This window comes from Melospiza melodia, chromosome W (genome assembly GCF_035770615.1).
Source record: "Melospiza melodia melodia isolate bMelMel2 chromosome W, bMelMel2.pri, whole genome shotgun sequence".
NCBI lineage: Eukaryota > Metazoa > Chordata > Aves > Passeriformes > Passerellidae > Melospiza > Melospiza melodia.
In genome coordinates, this window is record NC_086225.1 from 10108790 (window position 1) to 10136230 (window position 27441).

Consider the following 27441-nt stretch of genomic DNA (forward strand, 5'->3'; position numbering starts at 1 on the left):
CAATAAGTCAATACCATGCTATTGGTGAAAAGTTATAGTGACTTCACCTAACTTTCTAAAAATGCTTCATCCAGCTTCAAAGTGCTCTTATCTTTCTTCTCTCGATCTCCTTGGTTACAGCCTTGGAGAAATCTCCTTATCAGCTTCTTACTTCTCGGCTTCTTCTCGCTCCTTTAGCTAACAGGCCTGCTGTTAGCCCCTTCCACAGAGCAGCTCTGCTGTGAGTGGTCAGTAAATCCAAACATCCACAGGAGACCAATCATGAATTCACCTGTTGCATTCCACAGCAGCAGATAACCATTGTTTACACTTTGTTGCTGAAACTTCTCAACTTTAGCAGGAAAAATCCTAGCGAAAGGATTTCAATGAAAAGATGTCTGTGACACTAATCCTGTTGTCTGAAGTACCCTTGAAGTAAATTTGACAAGACTCTTAGAACGCGTTTGCAGGTTTACAAGTTATTGATGTTTGTTTTGCGTTAGGCCATTCTGGGGGCTCCCTGGATGGGGAAAACCCTCCTGTAGCAGTTCTGCTCCAGGAAAAAGGAGATGCATGGGACTTTTTCTGTTGCGGTGTGATGTCATGGTTTGCCTCACATACCCCAGGTTCCTCCCTGATAATTCCCTGCCAGGTGTGTCAATCATCCCTCCTTTCCACACCCTGACCCCTGCTGAGTGCTGTCTGTCAATCCTGGCATTCCAGAAGGGCATTGAGTGATTGGCAGAACTCAAAAGATGCCCTCCATCCCTGGAGGGGACATTGGGTCATCCAGGTGTCCTCTGTCCCTTGAGACTTTCCCCCCCCACACCTGGTTGGTGGTCCCCTGTGTTCCTTCTCTCCCCCTCTCCCCCAGGTAAAAGGGTGAGCAAACCACACAGTCAAGAGTTCTGTTGGAGCTGTTGCTGGATTCAGAGGCCTGTGGGCCAGAAATAAAGCTCTTAATCGAAACCCTCCATCAGAACCGACTCCTTTCCTTCACCTTGCCTTAAAGCTTCTCCACTAGAGGGAAACCTGAGGAGCAGACCCTGTTACAGGGAAAGCTCCATCCTGCAGCCACCGGAGCTCCTGCATGCCTGGACTTGCCTCCAAGCGCCCATCTGCAGCATCCAGCTAGCCAAAGTTGTCTCTGAGGTGAAAACACCACAGTTGCTGCTTTTTGGTCAAGCAGCAAGGGCCAGATAAGCTCAGGCATGTCCCATTCTGGCTATATTGGTTATTTTTCAGTCTTCAGCTTTTTTTTATTGTTATGTTATCCAAATTTTTGAATTCTGTCCACACCAGGCTCAGCGCACTGGAAAAGTACCACAAAATGGCCCCTGAAATGTACAGCTCCAAGGTTTTTTAAAGTTGCTTCATCCAATTAACTCTTAAAATGTACATTATTTCTATTTATCTACCGATAACTCATCCCTTGACTGTCCATGTAACCTCTGCACTCTGCTTTCCTTGACCAATCACACTGTGTGACCAACACTGCAGAAAATGGAGTAGATGATGAAGAAGAAGACAGGAACTACACCCAAATTCTTCCATCTTGCTTCCTATCTACATCATACTAAAAATCCCAAAACCTAAATTTCTCACCCAAGTGACATACTATACTACTCTCTATAATCTATTTCACACTTTGGTAGATTCTAGCCTATCTCGAAGTCTTGGAAGTCCTCTCCACGGGCAAAGGTTAAAGGCAGTGTTTCTCTGGGGTTCAGAACCCCTCAGAGCAGACAGAGAAATGTTCCCTGTGCCCTGGGTTCCCACAACAAGTAAAGTTTTAGAAAAATCAAATAATGTTGAAGAAAATTATATAAAGAAATGAAAAGCATATGTGCCTTTTCCTTATGACCTTGGGATTTTACTCTTTAAAATTGTTAAGTTTCTATATTAGTCTATTTACCTTCAATTAATATGTTATCTTTCAGGAAAGGTATAAAGACACGACCTCAAGGCTGCAGGACAAACCATTTTTGTTAATTAGAAGTTTCTGTTATTACTTTTTCATGCATAGTTTTTAACTTCTCTGTAATCTCAAATTACCTCAGTTCTGTGATTATTGCATCTGTTGCAAAAACTTAACATTAAAAGCCATGGTTTTATTTTGTTTCAAAAAAAAGAAAACATGCAAATTAGTATTTTAGTGATAGCAGTGACAGACCTGCTATATTCAGAAACCTGCTATTGACTTCAACAGGAGTTGGCAGGAGTGAAATATGAAAGGTAGTTGTTAGTGATTTTCAGCATGAAAATGATTTTTTAGACATTGTAAACAGAAATGACAGGTGGAAATCTAGGCTTGGGACATTACAATTAAATTAAGACTAATTCTCTAAATGGTTTTAAGAGTTATCAAGTCCTGCATCAGAAATTGCTTTAGGATGAGAGGGTTAGGTTTTTCATTCCAGTGGTAATCTCTTACATCAGGGAAATTGTAAGGTGGAAGCTGTTTTTCCAGAAAAGAGTACCTTGAAAAAACATCAGTTAATTTCTGCTTGAATGGACAGCTTATGAATTAGAATCATTACAGGACTGTCTATCACAAAAAACAATTGAAGCAATGCAGGGTGTCACAAGGTGATATGGTAAAAAGGGGAATCTTAATAGTGAGGGTCGGGGATAGTGGTAACACAGGCACAACAACAGTACTGACTCCTTAAACCATGCAGCAATCACCATTTGAATAGTAAAAACCAGAAAAGTTCTATGGACTAGCTGTAGATTCAACAGGTTGAGCTGGTAGATGCTTGTGGTATTTTTGGGGTTCCCCAGATGGAGGAGGAATGAAGGAGTAGGACTCCATGTTCTTAGAAGGCTAATTTATTATTTTATTATATGATATGATATATAATATGATATTAAAGAATGCTATGCTAAAACTATACTAAAGAATAGAGAGAGGATACTTACAGAAGGCTTAACAAGATAATAATTAAAAACCCGTGACTCTCTCCTCAGAGTGTGACATAGCCTGACCGTGATTGGTCATTAAGTCAAAACAATTCACATGTTGGATAAACAATCTCCAAACCAGATTCCAAAGCAGCAAAACACAGGAGAAGCAAATGAGATAATATTGTTTTCCTTTTTCTCTGAGGTTTCTCAGCTTTCCAGGAGAAGAAATCCTGGTGAAGGGATTTTTCAGAAAGGCTATGCAAATGCTGCAGTCTTCCTGAGGAAGGCGTTACCCATCCAGACAGGTCCTTTCTCCAGCGCAGTATCAGATCACAAGGGTTTGCAGTAGACAGGAACTCTGGCTGTTGTAGGAGCAGTGGAAACGGCACAGGTTGGGGGAGGCGCTGGGGCAGCTCACGCCTTATCAGGAAAAGCCTGCCATGTAGGGGGGGCAGGGACTTGGCACTGCCTCTGCCAGCGCTGCTTCTGCTGGTGCACCCAGGCTCTCTGGGTCGCTTCTTCACTGCCCACATGCAGAGTGTTGCAGGCGTTTCGCCAGACCTGCTGTGAAGTTGGCTTGCTGCTGGCCGCTGTCTTGCAGCTATGCCATGTGGTTGGTGGCACGTGCTTGCTGCCACCACTACAGCACCATACCTCCGCAGCTGTCTGCATGTGCCCCCTCCCACCACCCCTGTCACTGCTGCTTTGTTCTTGCAGAGGGCAGGCTGAGAGGGAGCACCCTGCTAGTAAGAGCCCCTGTGGCCCCAGTCACTCACCACGACATGGCTCTAGCTGATACTGCATTGCACAGAGTAGCACAAGTTCATTTGTCATACTGCCAGGGTCCCCTCTAGGGTTAAATGGATCTGGGGACCAGGAACCATCTTCTGGCTCTCCTCCCACAGCTCTGGCAAACTTACAGTGGTCTGTGTGTGGCCCAGTCTCCCAACCTCTCAGGTGCTGACTGCAGCACTGGCTGCCTTGGTGTTTTCCAGGCTTCTCGAGTCCCTAACGTGGATGCGGCAATATACAGTGTTCTGCAGCCCCAGGTGCCGGCGGGTCTATGCATGGCATGGGCATGCACAGTGCCGGGAGGACTCCAGCAGTGGAGCTGCCAGCTTCTCTCCCAGCTTCTGGAGCTGCAATGCTTCTGGGTTCTGGTGGGTGCACGGGAGGGAGTCCCAGGGACAACGGCGGAGCCGATTCCAGCCGCTGCCCCCATGTGCCTGGCATGGCATCCCCTCCTCTGCGGGGTGCCTCCCGTGCTCCGCCATTTTGGGATGTTTTGGAGGGCTGTGCCTGTGGCATCTCCACTGCCATCCCCGTGTCCTGCTCAGCTTCCAAGCACCCCAGCAAGTCCAAAAAAAAACCTCCATGGCTTTATAACATTTATAGCATCCATAGTGGCTTCTAAAGCTTGTTCTACAAACCTCCAGAGTTATATAATGTCCATAGCGGCTTCCAGAGCCTGTTGCTCATGCTTTACTCCCTGTTGAAGTAAAAAGAGAGTCCATACCTTCATAACTAGGTGTTCCACTGAGATCCATCCTCCCATATTTTCAGCGGTGCTTTTCTTCTATTTAAAGGGGTATATACAAAGGTAGTCCTGACTTTTTGTCCGCTCTCCATGCCACAAATGGTTCTTCTCATTGTATTGTTGGCAGCTTTTTTGCAACAAGTGGGCTCCACTCACACTATTTGGCAGCTTTTTCACTGCAGATGGGTTTTACTCACCCACCCTCTGTCTCCCCCACTCTACACATGGATGGCTGTATCAATCACGTTGGGATCACCACTTGTTACATTAGGGTCGCAGTTTGGAGATAGGCACACGACTGAACACACCAAGATCATGCAACGACACACAAGATTTATTGATGGTTACCCTCTTTTATAGGGGTTTCAAAATTCCTGGGCTTGAACAACTGATTGGTTGAGGTTTCAACACCACCCAGCTCCCTGACCAATAATACATCTGCATTCAGGATTAAATGGGATTGGCTGGGGTCCCCTGTTTGAGTTTGAATCCAACTTATCATTGCCTCACCCAGGGACTTGTTTACCTCTAGGCTATAACGAACTAGGCTAGACAAATTTGGTTTCTTATTATGACCAAATTTGTACAGCCTCAGACTGGCTGTGGCTGTGACAGTTAACTTCAGTCTTGGGCATGATTAAAATGCCTTACATCTGAGTATAGTGATGCACTATCATTTTTTCCCCTGACAGTCTAGATAAGTGCTTTTCAACTTTTTCAGTTAGAATACCTCTTAACAATATTCAGTGAAGGTGCAGGTTTCTTCAGAAATATGTAGATTGTTAGATACTGCAAGAACTTGTTTCATTTTTGTCAGACTTTAAAAAAGGCCATAAGGGGAAAATCATTGATCTCAGCTACAAAATTTTAGTTAGAGCAACCTGTGGCCAAAGCACTGCCTGATGTAAATCCAGTCACTTTACTTGGCACTAAGCTAATTCAGGTAAGAGTTGCTTTGAATTGACTGTGTGTTGATGACATTGCCTATTGTAAAAATGCTCCTTCAGAAGCACCACAATCTTACACAGCTGTAACTTATTTATGTTAATGCCTTTAGTGCTTAAAGACTTTGGGTTTGCTTGGGAATTATTTTTTATTCTTTATTCTGTGTTTAGCTTTGCAGGGCCAACACAGCTCAAAGGCACTGAAGTGATGATTTTCCTCATGTTCATCAGTAGCAGTGCTCATTAGTAGTAACTTAAACCTGAGCAAGATTGCTGAAGGTACAGAAGTCACACAGGTGTTCTGGGGAGAGTGGTTTTAACACCGCAGTTGTTGAAATTATTAAGTGTAATTTTGTTTGTAAAAGCATTCTAGAATAACTGTTGAGGCAGGAGGAAGAAACTCATCTTGATTTTAACATTTTATTATAAAATATTGTTTGTTTAAATACCTTTTCATAGACTGTCATTTCCAAGTGCTTAAGACTGCTTAGGAGAAATTTAGGTCTATTTTAAAGAACCTTTTAAGTCAAGACATCCAAAATGGGACAATACACAAATCCAAAATCCTTTGCAGTACTCATTTGCCCTGGACCCACAAACCTCTTTTCTTTATGTAGAACATAATGATTTATCTTCTTGCTGTTTGCAGGTGCTCCTGACCCAACAGCAGGTGCTAGCATAGATGATGAAAACTGCTGGCATTTGGATGAGGAACAGGTCCAAGAACAGGTTAAACTCTTCCTCTCCCAGGGTGGATATCATGGATCTGGGAAGCAACTTAATTTGCTTTTTGCAAAGGTATGTTGAGTACTCAGACTTCCCTCTTTTTTCTCCCCCCACTCCCCCATCCAGTCTGTACTTGTTCAGGTCTTACTCGAAGTCCTGTTGTTCTAAAACAAGACAAAGCCCTGGGAACATGATAGCAAGTTAATAATGCAATGGGATGCAATCTGGTGTGTCTTGATATTAGTTTAAGGATATGAAGTAGCATTTCAACTGTCTACAGCTTTGCTGTTCTCTTCCTTCCTATCCTCAAAATGTTGGAGAGACCTGTAGAAATTATGGTCTTGCAGTAGCTTGCATAATACACCTGTGGATTACTTGTGGAAGAAGTGTATTTGCAGAATTGCAATAGGATACTGAAACTAAAAATTGTTAAAATTGGGAAGGCAGATTATTTTTTTCTACTTAAAAATTTCACATCAAATATATAAATTATAAGTCTTATTTAACAGAGGTGGAATATTTAGCACTTCAGCATATCGTCTGTACTGTGGTTTGTTTTGGGTTTTTTTCAAGTTTATATTAAAAGACTCATTTCCTAGGTGCGAGAGATGCTGAAGATGAGAGATTCAAATGGAGCTCGCATGTTGACATTGATAACAGAACAGTTCATGGCTGACCCTCGTCTGTCGCTTTGGACACAACAAGGAACTGCAATGACTGACAAGTATAGGCAACTCTGGGATGAACTGGGTAAATGCATAGACTTCAAAATCATTTAGGTGTTCATGTGTAAAATGAAGAAGCAATTACATATTTGGCATGTAAACTTACTGTGGTACTAGATAAAGCAAGTTAGAATTTTCTTCAAGTTTGCTTGTTCAGTTAAGGTTGGATGAAATTGAATTTCTGATCTACTATATGATACAATTACAATTGGAGGAGAGAAAGCATACTACGAAACAAGTATGATTGTAACAGGTTGTAAGTACCTGAGGAGCTATAAAAAGAATAAAACAAAAAGTGGAAATGTAGCTACACAACTGAGGGTAAGCATAGAAGCCACTAGAGATAAACTGGAAAGCTTAAGGAAGAAATTGATTAAAAACTAGAGAGAAATAGAAGGCAAAAAGAAAAGATTCATAAAGAGTATGAGAAGATAGCAACAAAGGAAAGCAGAAGTCCCTTACTGAGTAGGAAAGGAGATCAAGTAACAGAGGGCTATAACAACTAACACTGCTTTGCAGGAAAGGTCAGTTGTGACCAGATATAACATGTATTATGGAGAGAACACTTGCTGGAATGGGGAAGGAATTATTTAAACTGTTAAAGTCTGAAGACACTTGCTTTAAAGTGTTGAAGAAACTCACTGAGAGAGTTTTGAACTGCTGCTTCAGAAGTTCTCAAAATCTATAGGAATTCGTGATAGAAAGGGATGTTAAAAACAACTTGAAGGTAAATGTCACTAAGATTTTAAAGATGGGTAGGTGAGTAGAAAGGATAATATTAAGTAATCTTTCAGCATTGTTTTCTTAGATTTAAGGTACTGGAACAAACCACTAACCAGTTGGTATGTAAGCATATAGAAGATAAAAGTGATTATTTTCAATACAGTAGTAAATCTGTTTCCCTGAAAGATAAATCACTGAGTGTATGAGTGAAGGAATTAATGTGTATATCTTAGCTGTAGTAAAGTTTTGGATGCTGTCCTGGAGGCTTTCTCAAAACAAATTGAAAAGATGCAGCCTAAATGAAATTGCCTGGTGATTCATGGATCTTGGAGTAGTTACCTGTGCTGTCATTCAATCTGGAAAGACACTTCAAGTCTAGACATATGGGAATCTATCTTGAAATATGCTCTGGTCAATATTGCTTTTCCTGACTTATGTGGCATGAAATATTAAAATAAATATATATACATATAAAAGCAAACCAACAAAACCAAACAAAAAACCCAAAACAAAGAAATAAAACCCCACCAAAAAAATCCCCAAAGAACTCAAAACTTACTAAAGACACCCCTTGGGACAATATGTAAACACTGCAGAGAACAAAGCCAAATTCATAATGCTCTTGGTACATTTTAAAGGTCCAAAATCAAGCTAAATGTTGTAGTAAGGGTATAAAAATTTATCAGAAAATAAAGCCCTTTTGTTCCAGCTAGTCCTCAGAGGGACTGGGTGCAGTTGGGCTTAGTTTCTGGTTAGAACCACTACAGTTCCTTGTAGATTTAATTCCTTTAGTCCCCCCATGAGTCGCAATAGCCAATGTTTATATTTGTCCAGCACAATTATATAACATCATTCAATTCTGGAATGCTGTCAGCTGGGGTGAGAAAATTCACTCCAGTACCCATTCCACCACAGTTCCAGCTATCCGGTGTTGCCATTGGTTTTCTGATTCCCTTTTAATTTGTCCCCACAGAGACAGTGAAAGAGGTTGCTTCATCTAAAGTGTTAATAGTCCCAGCATGTGTTGCCATTGCCAGCCCTCTATTAGTAAGTCAGTAGACTGTGTTCCATCACTGCTAACCCACATGGTGTGCCCCATAGAGGTTATACTTAGTTCTGAACAAATTATGTCAGACTTGGTATCGTTAGTCAAATGAGATCAAGTGTCTTTGAGTGGGGTGATATAGTTTTGACAAGTACAACCTAATCTGAAAGCTCAAATGAATGGGCCCAATCTCTGAAGTTCAGTTTTATTGGAGTTGCAATTATAAACTCCAGTACAATTCCAATTATGATATTTTTGGGCTGTTTGAGCAAGAAACATTTAAATTTGTGTCCAGAACATCAACCTGTATGGGATCATCTGGTAATCCAATTGTTCTTTCTCAATCAATGCACCAGTTGGTAGTTACATATAATGGCAGTCACCGCATTGTGGCCTTCCCCACCCCCATGGAATATGCATTCCCCATGGTGTATCAGCACATGTATCCTCAGGAAGACAATAAATTTTCTCAACTGAGTCACTATTACTCTCAAATTTCAATGATGATGTTACAGTTTCATATAGTTGTATTATTGTTGGTCCACTTTAAAACATATTTTCCTTCCTCAGTTTGCCAAGTCAGATTTGTGTGATTTTTCCACATAACCTCCCAAGTTTTAATCAAACCCATAGTGAAATTCCCCAAGTTACTGGTGAGTTGGCAGATGGAGGAAAAGGTAAACGTGGTGATGTGACTAATGTTATGTGTATGTCCAAAAACTTGGATTAACTGCAATGTAAGATTTCAAGCAATCCCTGACCTTCTGTCTAGTGACAGTAAGAATAATAAAGAGTGTTCTTGATAATCTCCCTCTATTAGGTTGTCATCAATATATTGATATCATGTAATGTCAGGTGGAATAGGAATCTCTACTAAGACCTTAGCCAAGGCATTGTGAGAAATAGCAAGAGAATGTTTATATCCTTGTGAAAGTGTATTGGATTCTCCTCAGTGTAAAGGCAAACTGTGCTTTATCCTGTTCAAGGAGGGGAATCGTGAAAAAGATGTCCTTAACATCGAGGGCAGCCATCTAAGCATGAGCAGCACCCAGTAGCAGTGTCACTATCTAGACAATGTTTGGAACTGCAGCTGTCAGAGGTGCAGTATTAGCAGTTAACTGTCAATATACCATGAAATGCCAGTGCCAGGTCAGTTTCTTTACTGGCCACACCAGTGAATTATAAAGCAAATGAGTCCTTGTAATGATGCCTCTTTTTTTTCCAAATCTATCACTAATTTATCAATTCCCATAAGTGCTGCTGTTGGCAGGGGGTACTGTTTTGCATTAGTAAATTTAGAAGGCAGCAATTGTATCAATGTCCCTAATGAATTGATAAAAATTTCCAAGCCTGAATCATCCCACATTCTTTCAGATTCTATTTGTATTCCCAGCAACCCAGTGCCTTCCATTGCGAAGCTCCACAGAGTTCCATCTGGGAGTTTCCAGGTTTGCCCATAAAGTAAATCAAATCCTAAAAGTTTTAGTTGGGCAGCCCCCACAAGCACTTCAACCTTAGTAAATTGTTTTTTCCCCAGGATCCAGATGGAAATTTTTGCTGTTGGACATTCCTTTATTGTACCATCAGTTCTGGTAAAATTTTTACGGTCACTGGGTATAATTTCCAAAACATTTGCTGCTTCCTTTGTAATCACTGATATTTGGGTCCCTGCGTCATTTAGAAATTCAACCATAATTTTTCACAGTCTGACTAGAATATCAATAGAAGGTTCCAGTTATTTGCCTCGGAGCCACTGTACCGCTAATACCCACCAAGCAGGCTCAGGAGCTTTAACTATGGTTATCTGATGTGGAGGCCCTGACACATCCTGTCCAGCATCCATAATTCACTATTTCCTACACGCATCCACTCTAGGTAGCTAAATGCATCATCTGCACCCAGGCCCCTGGATGCCCAGGAACTGTGGCATTTTGGACATAAATCTGTTGCATTTCATCCTGAAAGTTTGCTACAAAAGTCTTGAGACTGTTTGGAAAACCCAGAATAAGATGGGTTAATCTGGCTGAATTGATAGGGGCTAACATAAGAGACTTTCTAAGCCTGTCCCTCTCATACATAGTCTGTATACAAACTGCTTCCTGCACAGAAGCTGCGAGATCAGAGAATCAAGCAGTTTTAATAGCCAGTGGATCTCCCCTATCCTGCAGATCTATCCCTCCTGCCCAATATACCACCTGTGCAGTTAAAGAATATCATGATCTCTGGGAGTGGTGGTTAAAAACCTGCCAGGACCCCAATGGCTTCCCACTTCTTCCTCACTTGATAAAATCTAATCCCCATTGGTCAGAGAGACTCATCACACATATTCCATTTTGGAGAGGGTGATTGGCTCATCAGCGGTTCTATTTTTTTCCTTGCAGATATTTTTCCTGTTTTTCTACTGCATGCAATTCAGTTTTCAAGTCTCCAGTTTCCACCAAAAGGGAGTCTATGCAAATTTCCTTTTTTTCCCCTCCAATTCTTTTTTCAAAGGCCAATAATGCTTTTAGCAGATTGTTTTCAAGTTGAATCACTGCATATACCACACTTGGATTTTTTTTGGATGGCAAGGATTCTTTAGCCTCTTCTTGTGCATAGGATAGACAAGTACCTAATGCAGCACAGATATTTGATGAACAAGGGAAGAAGGCAGTATTTCCAGGATTGGCAGGGAAGGGTCTGGAAATCAGGGAGGTGCAAGGGAGATTGACATGGGGACTGACATAAGATTAGGCAGGAAAATAGTAGCAAACAACTTCAGGGCAAAACCATTGGGGAAACCAAAGGGGGTACATGGAACAAACCATTATAAATTCACAATAAGGAACACCTTAAGATTACAACAGAAAAACAAACTCCCACATCTCCTCCTTTTTTGTTTAGTTTTTTGAAATGAAATGGGGAAGGGTACTAAACTAATCTTTTAAACTTCAGTTCCTTTGGGTGCATTTCCTTCCCACCATTCTTGCTCTTGGGTGGTGGCTGCCACTACAATTTGGGACGAAGGCGATTTGCTGGTGCTTTTGGTTATCATCCTCCTCAGTACACTGAAGACTCCTGAAATCAGAAAAAATATGAGAATAAAATAGGCAATGTCTTTTATAACAGAAGTCACCCATCCCAACATTTCCCAGCCCTTAAAAATGTTCCGAAATCAGTCCTCAATTTCTTGCTTCATGTTGTTGATCATGTTTTTTATCTCATTAATTGAGGCATGGATGCTTTGACTCTTACTAGATAGGTTGAAACAACAAAGTCCCTCAAATTCTTGGCATCCATGCCCATGTGCTAGCAGCAAGAAATCAATGGCAGCCCTGTTTTGGAGAGTCACTTTCCTGGTTATTTTTTCATCTTCTAGGAGGTTACTGAGGGCAGTAGATATTAGATTTGCCTGCTTCGTAACCCAACATTCAAGGTTTCCCAATTCACTCAAAGCTTTGGCTGCTGCCACCCAGGGGAGGAAGACAGAGACAGCAACCCATTTAGATTTGACCCAATGGTAAATTTCGGCATCACAATGTTCATCAAATTGGTTTGCATTCCTTTTTTGAATTTTGATTCTATTTTGGTTGTTCCAAATTGAAATTTAGGTCATGTTGGAGGAAGCAAGGGACAGCAGCCCTAGCATGCACGGACCTCCGAGAATCAAACTGAATGCAAAATAAAGCTTTGGCTGAACCTAAAATTTCAAATTCTTGGGGTTCTTTATCATCGTAGGGCAGGTTGTAAACTCATTTCCTCCACAGGACTAAGGGATTGATCACAGGAGTTTTAGTGTAGTTGACCATGCCCCAATAGTGGTAAATTTCAACCCAGGTATCAGGCAGATTTTTGTTGGTTTCATTTTGAATTCTCCTTAGGGAAATAGGGTACTCTTCTAATTTGAACAGAATCCCCACCAGGCAAGTCGACATGGGGTTATCTGCTGTGGCTGTTGACAAACACAGATGATCTTGGTTGAGTGCGTGGGCTAGGGTCACCCAAATGTTCTTTCTGGGTTGAGGGATGATCCATGCCTCACAGGACTGGAAACACAGGGCAGGGAACCACAGATGTTGATACTTCATGGTTGGCCGGGAGGATGCCTAAAAAGGAAGATGAAAACAGCACAACTTAAGATGAAACGTAACTCAGGTGAAGCAGGGGGGTTAGGGGGTCCCACTTCCTTTACAGCATTGTCTATTTGATGCAAGTGCATCATCAGTTGGATTATTTGGAGGAATTGGAGAGGTTATTTTTGACTGGTCCTTTTTCCTCGATGGAATATAAGGCTTGACCCATTTTCGAGGGATCCACATCATCCCGGAGGTTGTGGATACACATGCATACCCATGACCCCAGGTTACCAATTTATATGGTCCTTGAATTTCCCCAGAGTCTGGATTCTTAATCATAACTGGTGGTCTTTCCTCAGGCTGGAACTGCTGGTGCTGCTAAAAGTGCTTGACAACTGGCGGGTTGAGGTCTTCTAAAGGGCAATTAAGAAAGTTAATTGTAAATAGTGCTTTGCACAGTCTTTGTGGTAGAAAGGTGGCCTGAACATCTTCCCTCTGATGGTTGAGGACCTTTTTAAGTGTTTGATGAGTCCTTTCTATTAGTGCCTGGCTGGACGGGGAGTGTGGTTATACCCTTCTGATGTTCAACCCCCCATTCCTGTAAAAAGTCACTGAGCGCCGTAGAAGTATAGGCTGGGCCATTATTGGTTTTGATGATTTTGGGGATTCCTAAAGTGTCAAAGGCCTGCACTAGATGTTTTTGTGCATCTGAGGCCTTTTCACCTGCGTGGGCTGAGACATAGGCTACTCCCGAGAAGGTATCAATGGAGACATGGACATATTTTAATCTTTCAAATTCTTCTATGTCGGTAACATCTATCTGCCACACCTTACAATTGTGGAGTCCTCTTGGGTTCACTCCTGAGCCCAATGATGATAGAGAGGACTCTTGACAGTTCGGGCATGTGGCCACAATCGCCTTGGCCTGATCTCGCCTTAGATGGAACTGACGGATCAGACCAGGAACATTCTGATGAAACTGCTGATGACTAATTTTGGCCTGTTGGAAGATGTTAGGTTGGCCAGCCAGCTGTAGTGGAGCAGCTAGGGCGTCTGCTCTGCTATTTCCTCCTGCTATAAACTCAGGGAGGTCAGTGTGTGATCTCACATGCATCATGAAAAATGGTTGCTCTTGGTGGGAAACCAGATGGATAAGTTTTGAGAGCAATCTAAAGACAGCCGGGTTAGCGACTTCTTTTAAAATGGCATTCTCCTCTCTGGACACTATACCAGCAACATAGGCCAAATCAGTGATAATATTAATGGGTTCTGAGAATCTCTCAAAAGCCCTGACGACTGTGTCCAACTCAGCCACTTGAGGGGAGCCCTCAACCATCTTAATATGGGCTTCCCACTGCTGAGTTTGAGGATCTTTCCAAGTCACTACAGACTTGTGGGACCCTCTGGACACGTTGGTGAAAACTGTCAAGGCTTTGAGTGGTCGACAACTTTGTTTCTCTTTTGGGATCAGATTAAATTCTGTATTAAATAATTTGTGGCCAGAATGAGGAATTGAAATTTTCCCTGGATAGCTATCCAGAGCGAACTGCAGGTTCTCATTATCTCAGAGCAACTGCTCCAAAGTCTATTTGGTTAATCTCCCGGTCGATATTTTGATGGGAATGCGAATGCATGTGAAATCACATCCTGCCAGCAGTCACATCTGGATCCTAGCCTTACTTATCAGCTGGGATATCAGCTCTTGCAGCCGATTGATACTTTTGGACAGGTGATGACCAAGGAACACCCACTCTATGATTAAGAGAGGATCCTTTTGGTCCCTGTCCCACTGGAAAATGAGCCCGTGGAGGTGCGGCAACTTACCTAAGATGATGAAGTTAAAAGCGAGTTCAAGCCGGCAACTGTGGGCCTGCCAGTCTGCCAATGCTGATTGCACCTTCTTGAGAGCTAGTCAAGCCTTCTGTGTCAGGACCCTCAGAGAGTCCAGCTCCTCCCTCCCCTTTAGCAAGTTGAAGAGAGGAGATAGATCCTCCGTGGTAAGCCCCAGCCAGGGCCTGACCCAGTTCAATGACCCACACAGTTGATGAAGATCCCGTAGGGTCTCGGGCTTGTAGTTGATGGCAATATTTTGCGAGGTGATGGTCTTGTTAGCTATTTCAAGTCTCAGATACTTCCAAGGCGGCAGCTTCCATACCTGCTGCAGCTCAAATTCGGCCTCCGACAAGGCAGTAATAGTGTCCTTAAGCACCAAGCTGAGTAAATTGTTGTCGGGGGCACACACAAGCACGTCATCCATATAATGTAAAATAACGCACTCCCCCACTTTGGCACGCACTGGGGACAGAATCCAAGTGACATACCACTGGCAAATGGTGGGACTATTTTTCATTTCTTGTGGAAGAACATGCCAGTGGTAGCTCTTCATGGAAGCTTCTTTATTGATGGAAGGTACAGAGAAGGCAAAACGTGGAGCATTGTCTGGGTGCAGGGAAATTCGAAAGAAACAATCTTTGATGCCTATCACTGCCAATTTCCAGTCTTGGGGGAGCATTGACGGGAGCGGCATCCCTGGTTGGAGAGACCCCATGTCCTCGATCACATCATTTATTCTTCACAAATCATGGAGGAGACGCCACTTGCCCTTCCCCGGCTTTCTGATGACAAACACTGGGAAATTCCAAGGGCTATTTGTTTCTATGATTTTTCCTCTTGCCAATTGGTCCTCCACTATTTGGGTGAGCACACTTAATTTTTGTTTGTTTAGCGGTCACCGTTCTACCCAGACAGGTGTATCAGTTAGCCAATTCAATTTCTGGATAGGGCGCTCCTCAGTGACCACTATTAAAAATCCTGCGGAGCCCTTGGGATTTCAAGTTTGGCTCCCCATTGGGACATGGTGGCTCTCCCCCATAGGGGGAACTTGGAATTTAAAACAAATGGGCGTATAGAAGCCAATTGTCCATTCAGTCCCTCAATTTGTACAATGCTTTTTGATATTTTTGCCAGTTGAGTCCCCCCGACACCTAAAACCTTACTCAACATGTTTTGCAGCTCCCATTGGGATGGTCATTTGTGTGGGGGAATGACCGTCACATCTGCCCCTGTGTCCATCATCCCTTGTAATTGGATGGAATGCCCCCCGCATTTAAGGCCACACCAAACAAAGGGCTTGTCCTCTCCTACAGTCTTGGTGAAATAAACAGAAAGGTCCAGGTCATCAAAGAGGGCATGTGGCATTGGAATGGCCTGAGCGATTACCTGGCCCTTTGGTAGGAAGAGGGGGGGATGGGCGCAGCGCGCCATGAGAATGACTTGCCCCGGGTCGGGTGATAGAACCCCTGGAGTGATCTCGATCTTGGGGGGGGGGGTGTACTTGGGTGTCCTTAACGACAAGGTACTGACTGGGACTGACATAAGATTAGGCGGGAAAATAGTAGTAAACAACTTCAGGGCAAAACCACTGGGGAAACCAAACAGGGTACATGGAACAAACCATTATAAACTCACAATAAGGAACACCTTAAGATTACAACAGAAAAACAATCTACCACAAAAAAATCTTATAATTTAACACATAAAATGAAATTGAATCCAAGCAAGAATAACATGCTTTATTTAGAAAGGAAAAGTCAAAAGCAAAATTCAAGTCTTCCCCTGTTAAAGGTTAAAGATGAGAATGATTGATTGCATGTTGTCTGGTGGGGCTAAGACTCGGTATAACCTGTTTAGCATAAATTATGTTTATTCAAAATGAAGCATTAGACTAATAAAACACTAGCTGTCTGTGGTTTATATAATAGAATTTTGTGATGGAAAGCCTTATTGTCAGAGTAGGCAAAGCTCTGTCAGAGAGTGTAGATATAATTACTTTGCCTTCAAGCATATAAATCCTTTTAGTATGTAATTTTTAGGATACCTTGGTTTTCTGGGGAATAATGCTTTTTGCCAAGTTGGACATGTACACAGCAAAATTTTATCTCATCATAATGAAAACCAGAACATCTTATGCTTCATTGCCATTGTTTATGTGGGTTGAGCTGGTAGGTGGTGGGAGAGGTAGAAATGTGTTGTCCATCTGTTACCTGTAGCAGTCTTAGCACATGCTTACAATAAATATAAAAGCTTTTGTTAAATTTTTAGCAGCTCCTCTTCTTGTTTCATCAGTTCCATACTGTCATTTTCTTGACAGCACCTATCTGAAGGTGGAATCTCTCTGCCTGAAGCATCAAATAAGCAATACTTTAGATTAATCTAATTTATTAGTTTGCCTCTGTTTAATCAGAATTGTAGTTGCCACTCCCAAAAAGCTGCAGTGCAACCTGCAGCCTCAACACTTTCTCAGCTGTTGTATTTGCAGTCTGAGGCTGACCTTGTTGTTTCAGTCCTGAACTGCTCTTCCCTCTCTAACAGTATCAAAATATGTACCTTGGTTTCCATTGCAAATGTATTTCAATCACTTCAGGTGTGCAGTAGGCTAAGGGTAGAAATAAACTTGGTTCTTCCACCTCCAGCTTGTGTTTATGTTGCTAACCTGTCCATTTCTTCCCCACACAAGTGCTTCCTTCCACTGGTGCTTAACAAGTTCCCTGAAAATTTCTGTTAATTGGATGAATCTTTCCAACTCGAAACCTACCTTGTGTGAAAATTAGAAGCTGCTGCCATGTTTTGGCCAGGATTTTACTTTGAGTTTCATTCTAGTTAAACACATTTCTTTATTAAGGTGAAACATGCATGTGAATCTGTAAAAGTTGAAGGAAGTTTTAAGGGAGACCAGAGTTAGTTACGATAGCTAACGACAGAAGGAAGAGCGGGATGTCCCTGATGACCCTTGATCTATGTTAGTAGTGGCAGAGAACTCAGACACTGGGTTTAAGGGAGCAATGGTATCACTATGTTCTAAAATAATGTTGGTTTCCTATCTTGTCATCTTCTAAGATGTTGGAGAAACATCAATAAAGGGAGTGGACCAGTCCTTTGCATATTCAATGTTTTGTATTATCTGTTCAGAGTAATTTGGAGTGGCATATATGTATCTTGTTTTTAAAAAAAGAAAAATCTCATTTATTTCACAGATGGGTAGCATTGTAGTTATAGAGATCTTTAGGACTGGTAAAGTATGTAAATATAGATTCTGCTTAATAAAGGCTGTCTTACTTGCACTGCTATACTGTCTACCAACATCTAGGCATATAGCCACTCTCCGTTCTATTTTGGCATAGGTTTTTAAACTTACTTAAATAACTTCAACTTTGCTCCTTGACTGGGTAACCTGAGCCTTTTATTAGAACTTTACTGATGCTTCCTGCCTGACATAGGGCATTGGCCAAGAATACCAGAAAGACACATTGGGCTCTGATCAGAGTTTGTGCTGAAGTTTATGGTAAATTGTGTTGACTTCAGTAGAAGTCAAATTGGGTCAGTCAACCTTCTTTGTACTCCAGAGAGGGAAAAATGGTCCATGCAATCTTACTACAGCAGTAATTCATTAATAGTCATCCATCAAAAATTAAGTAAAAGTTACTTGTTCTCTATGAAAATGAAAAAAAAATTCTTAATAAAAGGGAAAAATTGACTTTGTGCCTAGCCCAGGGATCATGATGACTTCAAGCCTCTGCTTTGCAATTAAATGTTGAGCACTGCCAGATGCCAGACTTTGAGAAGCTGAGTTTTGTTGGCAAATGGCATCTGCAAGCTAATTGGTGTTTTCTGCAAGCTTCTGGTTGTGAAATGAAATTAGAAGCCCTTTAGCTACATGGATAATACAGGACCTGAATACAAATGTCATATGTGACCTTCAGGACTGACAGTGAAACAATAGTGTTCCCACTTGAACAGCCATTATAGATCATTTAAATATGGGGATTACATTTAAACTAAAAGCCCCATTTGCCCTTTACTGCAATTTAAATGTAATTTTAGCAAAAGCTAAGGGAAAAATTAAATGAGAAAAATGTCGATATTTTTAAAGCTGTAATGCAAAACAACCTTCAATTGCTTTTCATGTGCCACAAAGGTATCATTATATTTGTCGACCCTAAACCAAGCCTTAATTGGAGCACCTATTGTTATCAAAGCAGGGCTGCTCTGTCAAACGAAATCTGAGATGCTTAACCTGATGAAAATAATCAAGTAGAAGAATCTAAGATAAGTATCTACTACTTGGTGGAGTGAGACTGTCAAACAGCTTGTCAACACATAGATTAGAGGATCAGATTTTTTTTCTGAACTACCATTTTCAATATCTTTATCTTCTTCCTTGCCTTTGAGATGAAGAAATTTCACATTATTTGCATATTTCAAAACAAACATTTCTGGTAGATTTCCTCCATTCATATATTTAAGAAGAAATTTGACTTTTAAAGTGTAAAGGGGTTGACTCATTGAGTAGTACGCCTTCAGGTCAGTTTAGCAGCTTATCTGCCAAATCTTTGCCTCACTACCAGGATGTTGATTTGAGGTTGGTGTGCCAGATGGGTTTTAGCTTAATTCAACACCAAAAAACAGCCCATGATGCCCCTCTCAGCCCATCACTGATAGCTTACAAAATAGGGCATTGTTCGAGGTTGTTTGACCACATTCCAGGACTGGGCATCCTGCAACAACTTCTCATCATCAGGTGATGTCCACCTACTTCCTGAGAAGTAGGGTTTCAGTACATGTACTGGTTGCTCCGGAAGACAAATGTCAGAATACGAAATACCCCACCCTTCCTCCTTATTTCTCTTAGCTTTCATATCTGAGCAGAAGTTATACGGTATGGAATACCCCTCTAGTTAATTTGTGTCAGCTGTCCTGGCTATGTCGTCTCCCAAGATCTTGCCCACCCCCAACCTACTGGCCTTTGGAGGTGAGGGGATGTTGGAGAGACAGCACTGATGCTGTGCCAGCGCTGCTCAGCAACAGCTAAAACCCTCGTGTGTTCTCAAAACGTATTTGGCTCCCAATGCAGAGCACAGCGCTGGGAGGGCTGCTATGGGGGAAGTTAACTCCATCCCAGACAGACCCAATACATGGGAAAGAGGGTATATCCAGAGAGCTCTTGCAAGGGAGGGTTGTGGATAAGATTGGCAAACTTGTTCTCGGTTTTCCTCATGATGATCCTTATCTCTGGTGGTTCTTGCATTCCATTAATTTGAGGAGAGTTTAAAAGATATTCTGTACTTCCAGCTGGGTACTCTCCACATTTTAATGCATAAATTTCTATCTCAATCACTTAATTGTATCTAAAGTTTTTTAAGTGTAGAAACCTATCATGATATTGCTATGAGCCTCATTCATGAGATAAAGCTTTTCTGGATGATGTCTTTACAATGCTTTTTTTATGCATACTAAATGGCTTGTTCTCAAAGATATTTCCCGAGTGAAATAATATATCTTTGCTTTAGACATTCTATTACTAGTTTTTCACTAGCACTTTGCCCTACTGTGGGCTGCTTTTTAACTGTTAGAACAGCCTGATGATTTACTTTGAATTCACATTTGCTAATATTTTGGCTTTTTGTGAGTTAGTAATATATTTTTGTGTTAAAATTTATAGCTAAAATATCATTTTACAAGGTCATTCATGTAGAGAAATAGCACAATATTTTTCCTAAAGGATCATGCCTAAATTTCTAATAGTAATGTAAGAAACGATCACTCACTTTTTAAAATTTTAAAAGTTTATTAAACCTTTACAAAAAATACAACAAAAGGACTAAATAAGGAAAACTAACAGCGCTGGGAGCCTGGCCGGGCCAGGCCGAGCCGGGCCGAGCCAAGCCAAGCCTAGCCTAGCCTGTCTCTGCCCCTGCCCATCCCGACCCTGTGACTGCCTGCCATGTAGCTCGCCCACAAACTGTCTGTTCTGCCTTTTATACCCCTGGGGGGGGGGAGGTTGCATCAGGCAACCCTGGCCCCTCCCAAAGTCTGTCAGTCAACTCTTCTTTGCCGTTTATTGGTGAAGACTACTTTCTTGCAACTTGATTGGAAGGTCAGGTGTTGTCATGCCACGCCCCCTTAGCAACAAGCTTTTCCATTCCCAACTGCCCCATGCAGGAAGTGTATGTACACGCCTTCTTTCTACCTGTCCTAGACAACCCAGGCTGTCCAGTGGCAACAATATGAGAGGGGTGGAAAGGGGACTATGGGGAGAACAGAGGACATCTAAACAACAAGCCACAATAACATAACTATACATCAATAAGGCTTCTCTTAATATACACACAATATTCATCCCTTAATTGTGAGAGCCAATCATCTCATTATTTATCTATAACAGTAACACTTTGCTCCTCACCTAAAACTTAATTCTAAATGTTGAGTTTACACAAGGAATCATTATAGACCAATTAAAATATTTAATTACCATTTTGCTGTGAGCAAACTAGTGATTGAGTGTTAAATAATGCTTTTTTGATTCAGAAACCAGTCTGAAATTTTCTGATTAAAGTTTATCTCCATGTCAAGAAAATACCAAGTTAGATTATTTTAACCTTAACTAAATGAAGCTATTCTCAATCTATATTTCTCTCAGGCATTTCTTCCCTTTACAATTAGGGACACAAACTTGCAGGAATGGGACATGACAGTGGTTTTAAACTCATTATCTCTGCTTAATACTTAAGGGAAAGGGAAAAAAGGACAAAAGCAGCTAGGTTTGTTGCCAGTATGCCCCTAGAGAAATTCCATCCCTATGTCAGCTTTGGTGACTACTTCAAGGCTGCCATGAAAAAGAACCACTTAAGTTAAGCATTCATTACAGGTTTTGTGTTCTAATATAATTTTTCTGGAGCTGCATCCTTCATACAATCCCATTTTAGAATCCACTGTGCAGTAGAAACAGTCACTTTTCCTCATATGTTATGGTCTTTTAAAAACAATACAGCAAGGCTCTAATTTTGAAATTTGAGTGCCATATTTACTTGATTTCTTTGATTATCTAAAGTTGTAATTGAATCATGTTCTGTTTTAAAGCTAAGGAGAGTACAAATGCTCTGAACCTTCAAATTTCAAAATTTAGATTAATTAGTTGAACATATTACATTTCTGGTCTTGAAGCGAAAGCTCTAGGAATACCTATGTTTTGCAGGAGGTGCGATGCACCATGCTTTGCACCATTTCTATTGATCTTTCATTGTAGGACTTATGGGTGGAGTGATCTCTTGCACATACTTGTGTCTATAACTGTGTCGTATCCAGTAAACTGACTTTGCTTAATTGATAGTCTTGTTATCATTATAGGTTTTCTTAGTCTTAGCTGCCATGATGTGGTTGCCACACAGTTACATGACACATTTGCCTTGAGTTCATGCACTTAAAGTAACATCTCTTTCACAGAATAAGTTGTTAATATATGACAGTGTATTTGAATTATTTATGCTATTGGAGGCACTAAATTAGCAGTACTTCTAAGTTTACATCTCAAGACAGTTAGGCTGCTCTGAGTAATGGATGACACTTTGAAGAAATTGCTGTCACTACCATGGAGTGTCTCAGTTGTTGCCAAATACATTTCCCCAGTAAACGAGGTCAGGCTGTCATTGTGTAAAGACGGGTTCTGTACTTTTTTTTGTTTGTTTTTGAGGATCATTTCCTTCCTCCTTCATTACAAACAAAGGTTATTTGTATATGTCATAATGGTATTTGAAATTGTGTATACGAGGTTGCAATATGACAGTAAGTGGGAGCTGTCTTCAAAGATAATATTCTTTCCTGTAGTTAAACTGCTTTTATTGGCTATGAGGAATAATGATGAAAGTAATTAACTTTCATCTATAAGCATCGATTGAGGGGTTAGGGTTTAGGAGGTTATTTTTAATGCCATGCAGAAAGCTTGGGTTTCCATTTAATTGAGTTGGATGGAAAGTACTTCCATAGTAGGAGCCAAATTTCTTCAAGTTACCCACATAAAACATTTTTTTTAGTTTTTATTCCCTGTTGAACTGATTTACTTACAAATGTTCTAAAATGTTCTAAAAATTGTTCTGTATTGGAGCTGGTATAAAACTTATTGTGTCCCTAACTGTAGTTGTGACTTACAACTTTAAGGTCAAAGTTTTACTGTGAGCCCAAACTGGTACTTAGCTTTTTTGGTCTTACTTTCTCTATTTTTAATACTTCAATAACATTAAGCTGCTATTTAATTTTTTCATATTGCTTCTAGTAAATATCAGAGCTAAGGAGAAGTAATAGCTTGATGGAGAAGAATTACTGAATCTTCACTAATTTCTGCATTCCAGCAATCTGGAATTTTTCAGTTTTCTGTCTTGAATGGATACTGGAAAAATAACTGAAGAATTGAAAAAGTAATTTAAAGTGAGAAATGCAGGAATCTTGATCTGGTCGGGCCTGTCATGCAAGACAAAGGAGGATGATCTCCTTCATGATTTAAGAGACCTACATACACTAAAACTTGATAATGAAGACCCTTCTACCATTCAAACAAAAGGCATCTGATTATTATAATTGGAGCTGGACAAATTTAACTAGAAAACTAGAAATAAGCTTAGAATTTTGAAGTTGTGGTAGCCAGGCAGTAGATCAGCTAACCAGCTGTGCTACTTTATCACATTGGAAATCTTAAAAATTTAAGTATGCTGTATTTTGTAAAAACTCGACCATGACTTTTGGAATTGAAGGTAAAATTAACTCAGGAAATCTTAGAGTATGAAGGAATTAATACTAGACAATTAGAATGTGTTCTTCTGGCCATTTATAGTGGGTTATTTACTTTCTGTGAACATAGTTGTGTTCATCATACATTTTTCCTGACCTTTTCCACTGTACAAGGGAGCTTTGCACTTGCTCCACTCTTTTAAAAAATGAGATGTGCTTTCATCCCTTTCTTTTATGAATATCTTGTTTTGTTTGACAAACATCCCAAACTTGTCCAGTTTTGCATCTTCCTAAAAGGATTAACTGAGTAATTCATCTCTATGATAGATTTAGATATAGTGTATTTATACTTAGTAGTGACATTGACTTTTATTCTAAAAATAGACTGTGTATTTTCAGTTCAAATATTTGATAAAGTGTCTAGTCTCTGTTTTGAGCAGGTGCATACTTTGTGTTCGCTGCCTAGCTGTAAATGCTGGCAACTACTTAAAATTGTGAAGAATTGTGTTGTTATTCATAGAGGAGTGTTTATGCACTATTTGTGCTAGTATTAGCAGTGTTTTCACCTTCAATTGACTGTTAATGAGCAAATGAATGGTTTTGTGGATATTAGAGAAGTTAATCAGTGAGTTCGCAAGTAATTCGCAAGTGCTTTATACTTTCCCCTAGCTTTCTAAACGAATAGCCCATGCCTTGCTATGGTGATAAGGTTATAGGGTATTATAAGTGCATAGAGGGGCATATAATTGACATGTGACAGATACGTAAGTGCTCTCTTAGGGGATTGTAGTTTCAGGCTATGATACTGAAAACTACACCTTTCAAGCAAATTTCTCTTTAGTCAAATGGTAGCGTCCAAAAAGATGCAGCTGTTTTTAAAACAAACTGAAAAAGGCATAACCCAGAAAAATGGGCTCATGCAAAACATCAGAAGTGCTTTGTTAGTTCCTTTTTTCATTGTGCTGAATGCTGAAAATTCAGGCAGATGGGAGCAGGAATTTTTCATTACTTCACACACACAGATGGAGCAAGTAGTTAATGATCATTTAGAATAGAATCTCAAAATGCAAAATACCTGTTTTCTTTAAGCTGAATACAAATGTGCCTTTAATCCTTGGAGCAGATGTAGGCAGCAAGAGACAAAGAGAAATTTAAGGAATTACACACTATTTTTGTTCCTGGTTTACGCCATCACTCCTAATGCACATTTGAATTTTAGTGTGCAGAAGGGCAATGATTCCCTCTTGTCATCAGTGCTGCAGGTAGTCTATTGCATTAATCAGCCAGATAGTGTGAAATGCATGGGGAGTGATTATACTATCATACACAATACAATCAGCATGAAGCATTTGTCAAGACCAATACATGAAAGTTTAATTCAGTAATAGAATGAATTGAGCAAAATGAAACATTCTGTTCTCAAAAAAACCCACAGCACCCATAACAAGCCTTTTTTTCCTGAAGACTGCACAGAGAAACCAGAGTGCATTAAGGTATTCTTTTTATTAATAAAATTGCAACTTGTATCCAACTGAATGCCAAGAGTACTTTTCCTTGGGACTCCAGGGACTTGTCCAGGAGCACAGGTGGTGTTTTCCTCAATTCCTTCAGTAGCAGGGAAGAATGCTGAAAGGAACAGGAAAATACACCTGATCAACACGTGGCTTAAAGACTGGTGCCATCTGTGGAATTTTGGCTTTTTCAATCATGGGGTGGTTTATACAGCATCAGGCCTGCTGGAGACATGAGTTTTGCCTGTCTGAAAGAGGGAAAAGAATTCTAGCCCATGAGTTGGCAGGGCTGATTGAAAAGGCTTTAAACTAGGTTTGAAGGAGGAAGAGGATAAGACCAAGCTTGCTGGAGATGAGCCTGGGGGTGGCAGGCCAGTGTTGGGGATGAAATCAATAGCCCAGCTCAAGTGCATTTATGCCAATGCAACAGTGCGGGTAACAAACGAGAGGAACCGGCAGCCATTGTGCAGCAGGAAAGCTCTGATATAGTCATCATCACAGAAACGTGGTGGGATGACTCGCATTACTGGAGTGATGGTGTTAAGGAATATATTTAGTGCAGGTAGCTTGGTTTGCAGCTGCAGTTCAAGCTTCAGGTTTGATGGTGATTGATAAAGAGATGGGGCATCACTTGGGCCGTATGCAAGAAGAAGCTGTTTATTCTTCGTGTAGCAGGGTTTATATCGTTTTACAGCACCAGCTAAAATTTTACACTACTAAACAATCACTACATCACTCATGTCACTTAACTATGTTGCTTAACCACAGTTCTGCAGGTGCAGTTCTACCTGGCTACTCTAAAACAAAGAAAAACATTGCTTTTTGCTTCCCTCCTTACACTCCTATTCAATATCACATTCCTTTTCACTTCCCCCCTCACACTCCTATTCATTGTTGCTGTGGTCTCCATCCCACCAAGGTTAGCACATTATGTTGGTTTCAGTCCTGCTCTCTAGCTGAAACCCCACATCTCATTTTCTTTTCTACCAGTAAAATCTGTTTTGTGGACTTATCACTTAGTCTCTGAATACACTGCAAAATGCATGGCAAGCAAATCACTATAAGCAGCAACATAGCTTATTGGAATATTACCAATATAACCAGACAGGACGTGCCTGAGCTTGTCTGGCCCTTGGTGCTGAACCAAATAGTGGCAACTGTGGTGTTTTCACCCCAGAGACACTTTTGGCTAGCTGTGTGCTGCAGCTGAGCATGTGGAGACAAGTCCAGGCAAGCTGGAGCTCTGGTGGTGGCAGGATGGAGCTTCCTCTCGTGAGAGGGTCCACTTCTCAGGTTTACCTCTGTCAGAGAAGCTTTAAGGCGAGGTGAAGGAAAGGAGTTGGTTCTGATGGAGGATTTTGATCCAGAGCTTTATTTTTGGCCCACAGGCCTCTGAATCCAGCAACAGCTCCAACAGAACTCCCCAAACCACGTGGTTGCTAGCTCTTTTAACCCCAGGGAGGACGGGGAGGGAAGGGGTAGGAAGCCCACCAATCAGATACTTAGGAGGAGGTCTTAAGGGACAAAGGACACCTGGGGTAGAGGGCATCCTTTGAATCTGCCAATCACTCAATGCCCTTCTGGAATTCCAGGATTGACAGACAGTACTTGTCCGGGGTCAGGGAGGGGAAAAGAGAGGTGATTGACACACCTGCGAGGGAATCTTCAGGGGAGGGACCGGGTTTCTGAGGTAAACCCTGAAATCAACGCAACAATAGCTAAAACATAAATCTCTGTCTTAACTGAATTTTTAAGCCAGATAGTAAGCCCCCATTCCCCACGCATGCATCCAAGCCAATTGCTATCATCTACAACCCTTAATTTAGTGACATTGTCTAGAAAGGCTTATATGCTGGCATTAATAGAATGAGAGTGATCAGAAAAATTCATGCAGCATAAGCCTTCAAAGTCTTTGTAACCATGTCTATGCGCTAAAAGCAAAAAATCAATTGCAGTCATATTCTGCATGTTTAGAACTATCAACATCTGTTAATAAGCTTGTTAAAGCAGAGCTGTTAGCATTAGTTTGTTTCGCAACCTAACAGAAAAGGTTATTCAGGGTTTTTAAGGTGTGTGCCCTGCCAATAGATGGGATAATTGAAGCAAATACTCAGGTTAATATGTTCTAAGACTCGATGGTATCATCACAATCTTGGCTATAAATGTGGATTTTGTTCATACCAGCCTATGCAAGGATGTTAAATTTTCTTGTAAAGAGTGAAACATGATCAGTCGCCCAAAAGTACAAGGACGTCCTGTTGCCCGATTGATAAATGACACAAAACTCGGATAAGTTTTGTGGGTGCTTTATTAAGGGCCCGGGGAGCTTGGGGGACTCACGTCCCTAAAACCCGAGCCCCCAAATTCACGTATGGGCGCTTCCCTCTTATACATGCGATTCACAACAAAGTCTCCAAGAAACAGTTTCCCGTTCCCCTTGCCTAGCCTCCAAGAAACAGTTCCCCGTTCCCCTTGCCTAGTCACAGACCCCTTATGATACATTCCTTGGTTCACAAACAAGATCATTAATCTTCTGCTTATCTTATTCTAAGAGCATTGTATGCTGCCTCCAGACAGGTTAGCATTCTTACTTTCCTGCACTAGTTTAAATATTTATTAAATCCCTAAGACTACCTGCTAGGTTACACACAAAACCCAACACACTTTCAACGCCTACAAAACTACTTTTTAACAAACCAGTTCACACAACTCACTATAATTAAACATTTTGC

General features: G+C 41.0%; 1 protein-coding gene across 1 annotated transcript in view; it reads left to right on the forward strand.

Annotated features, from left to right (window-relative positions):
- Window positions 1-27441, forward strand: part of LOC134431454 (zinc finger SWIM domain-containing protein 6-like) — a 338553-nt gene that overhangs the window by 209756 nt on the left and 101356 nt on the right. The window contains exons 3-4 of the mRNA XM_063179466.1: window positions 6017-6165; window positions 6693-6843. Of these exons, the coding sequence (XP_063035536.1) occupies window positions 6017-6165; window positions 6693-6843 (300 nt within the window). The remainder of the gene's footprint in view (window positions 1-6016; window positions 6166-6692; window positions 6844-27441) is intronic.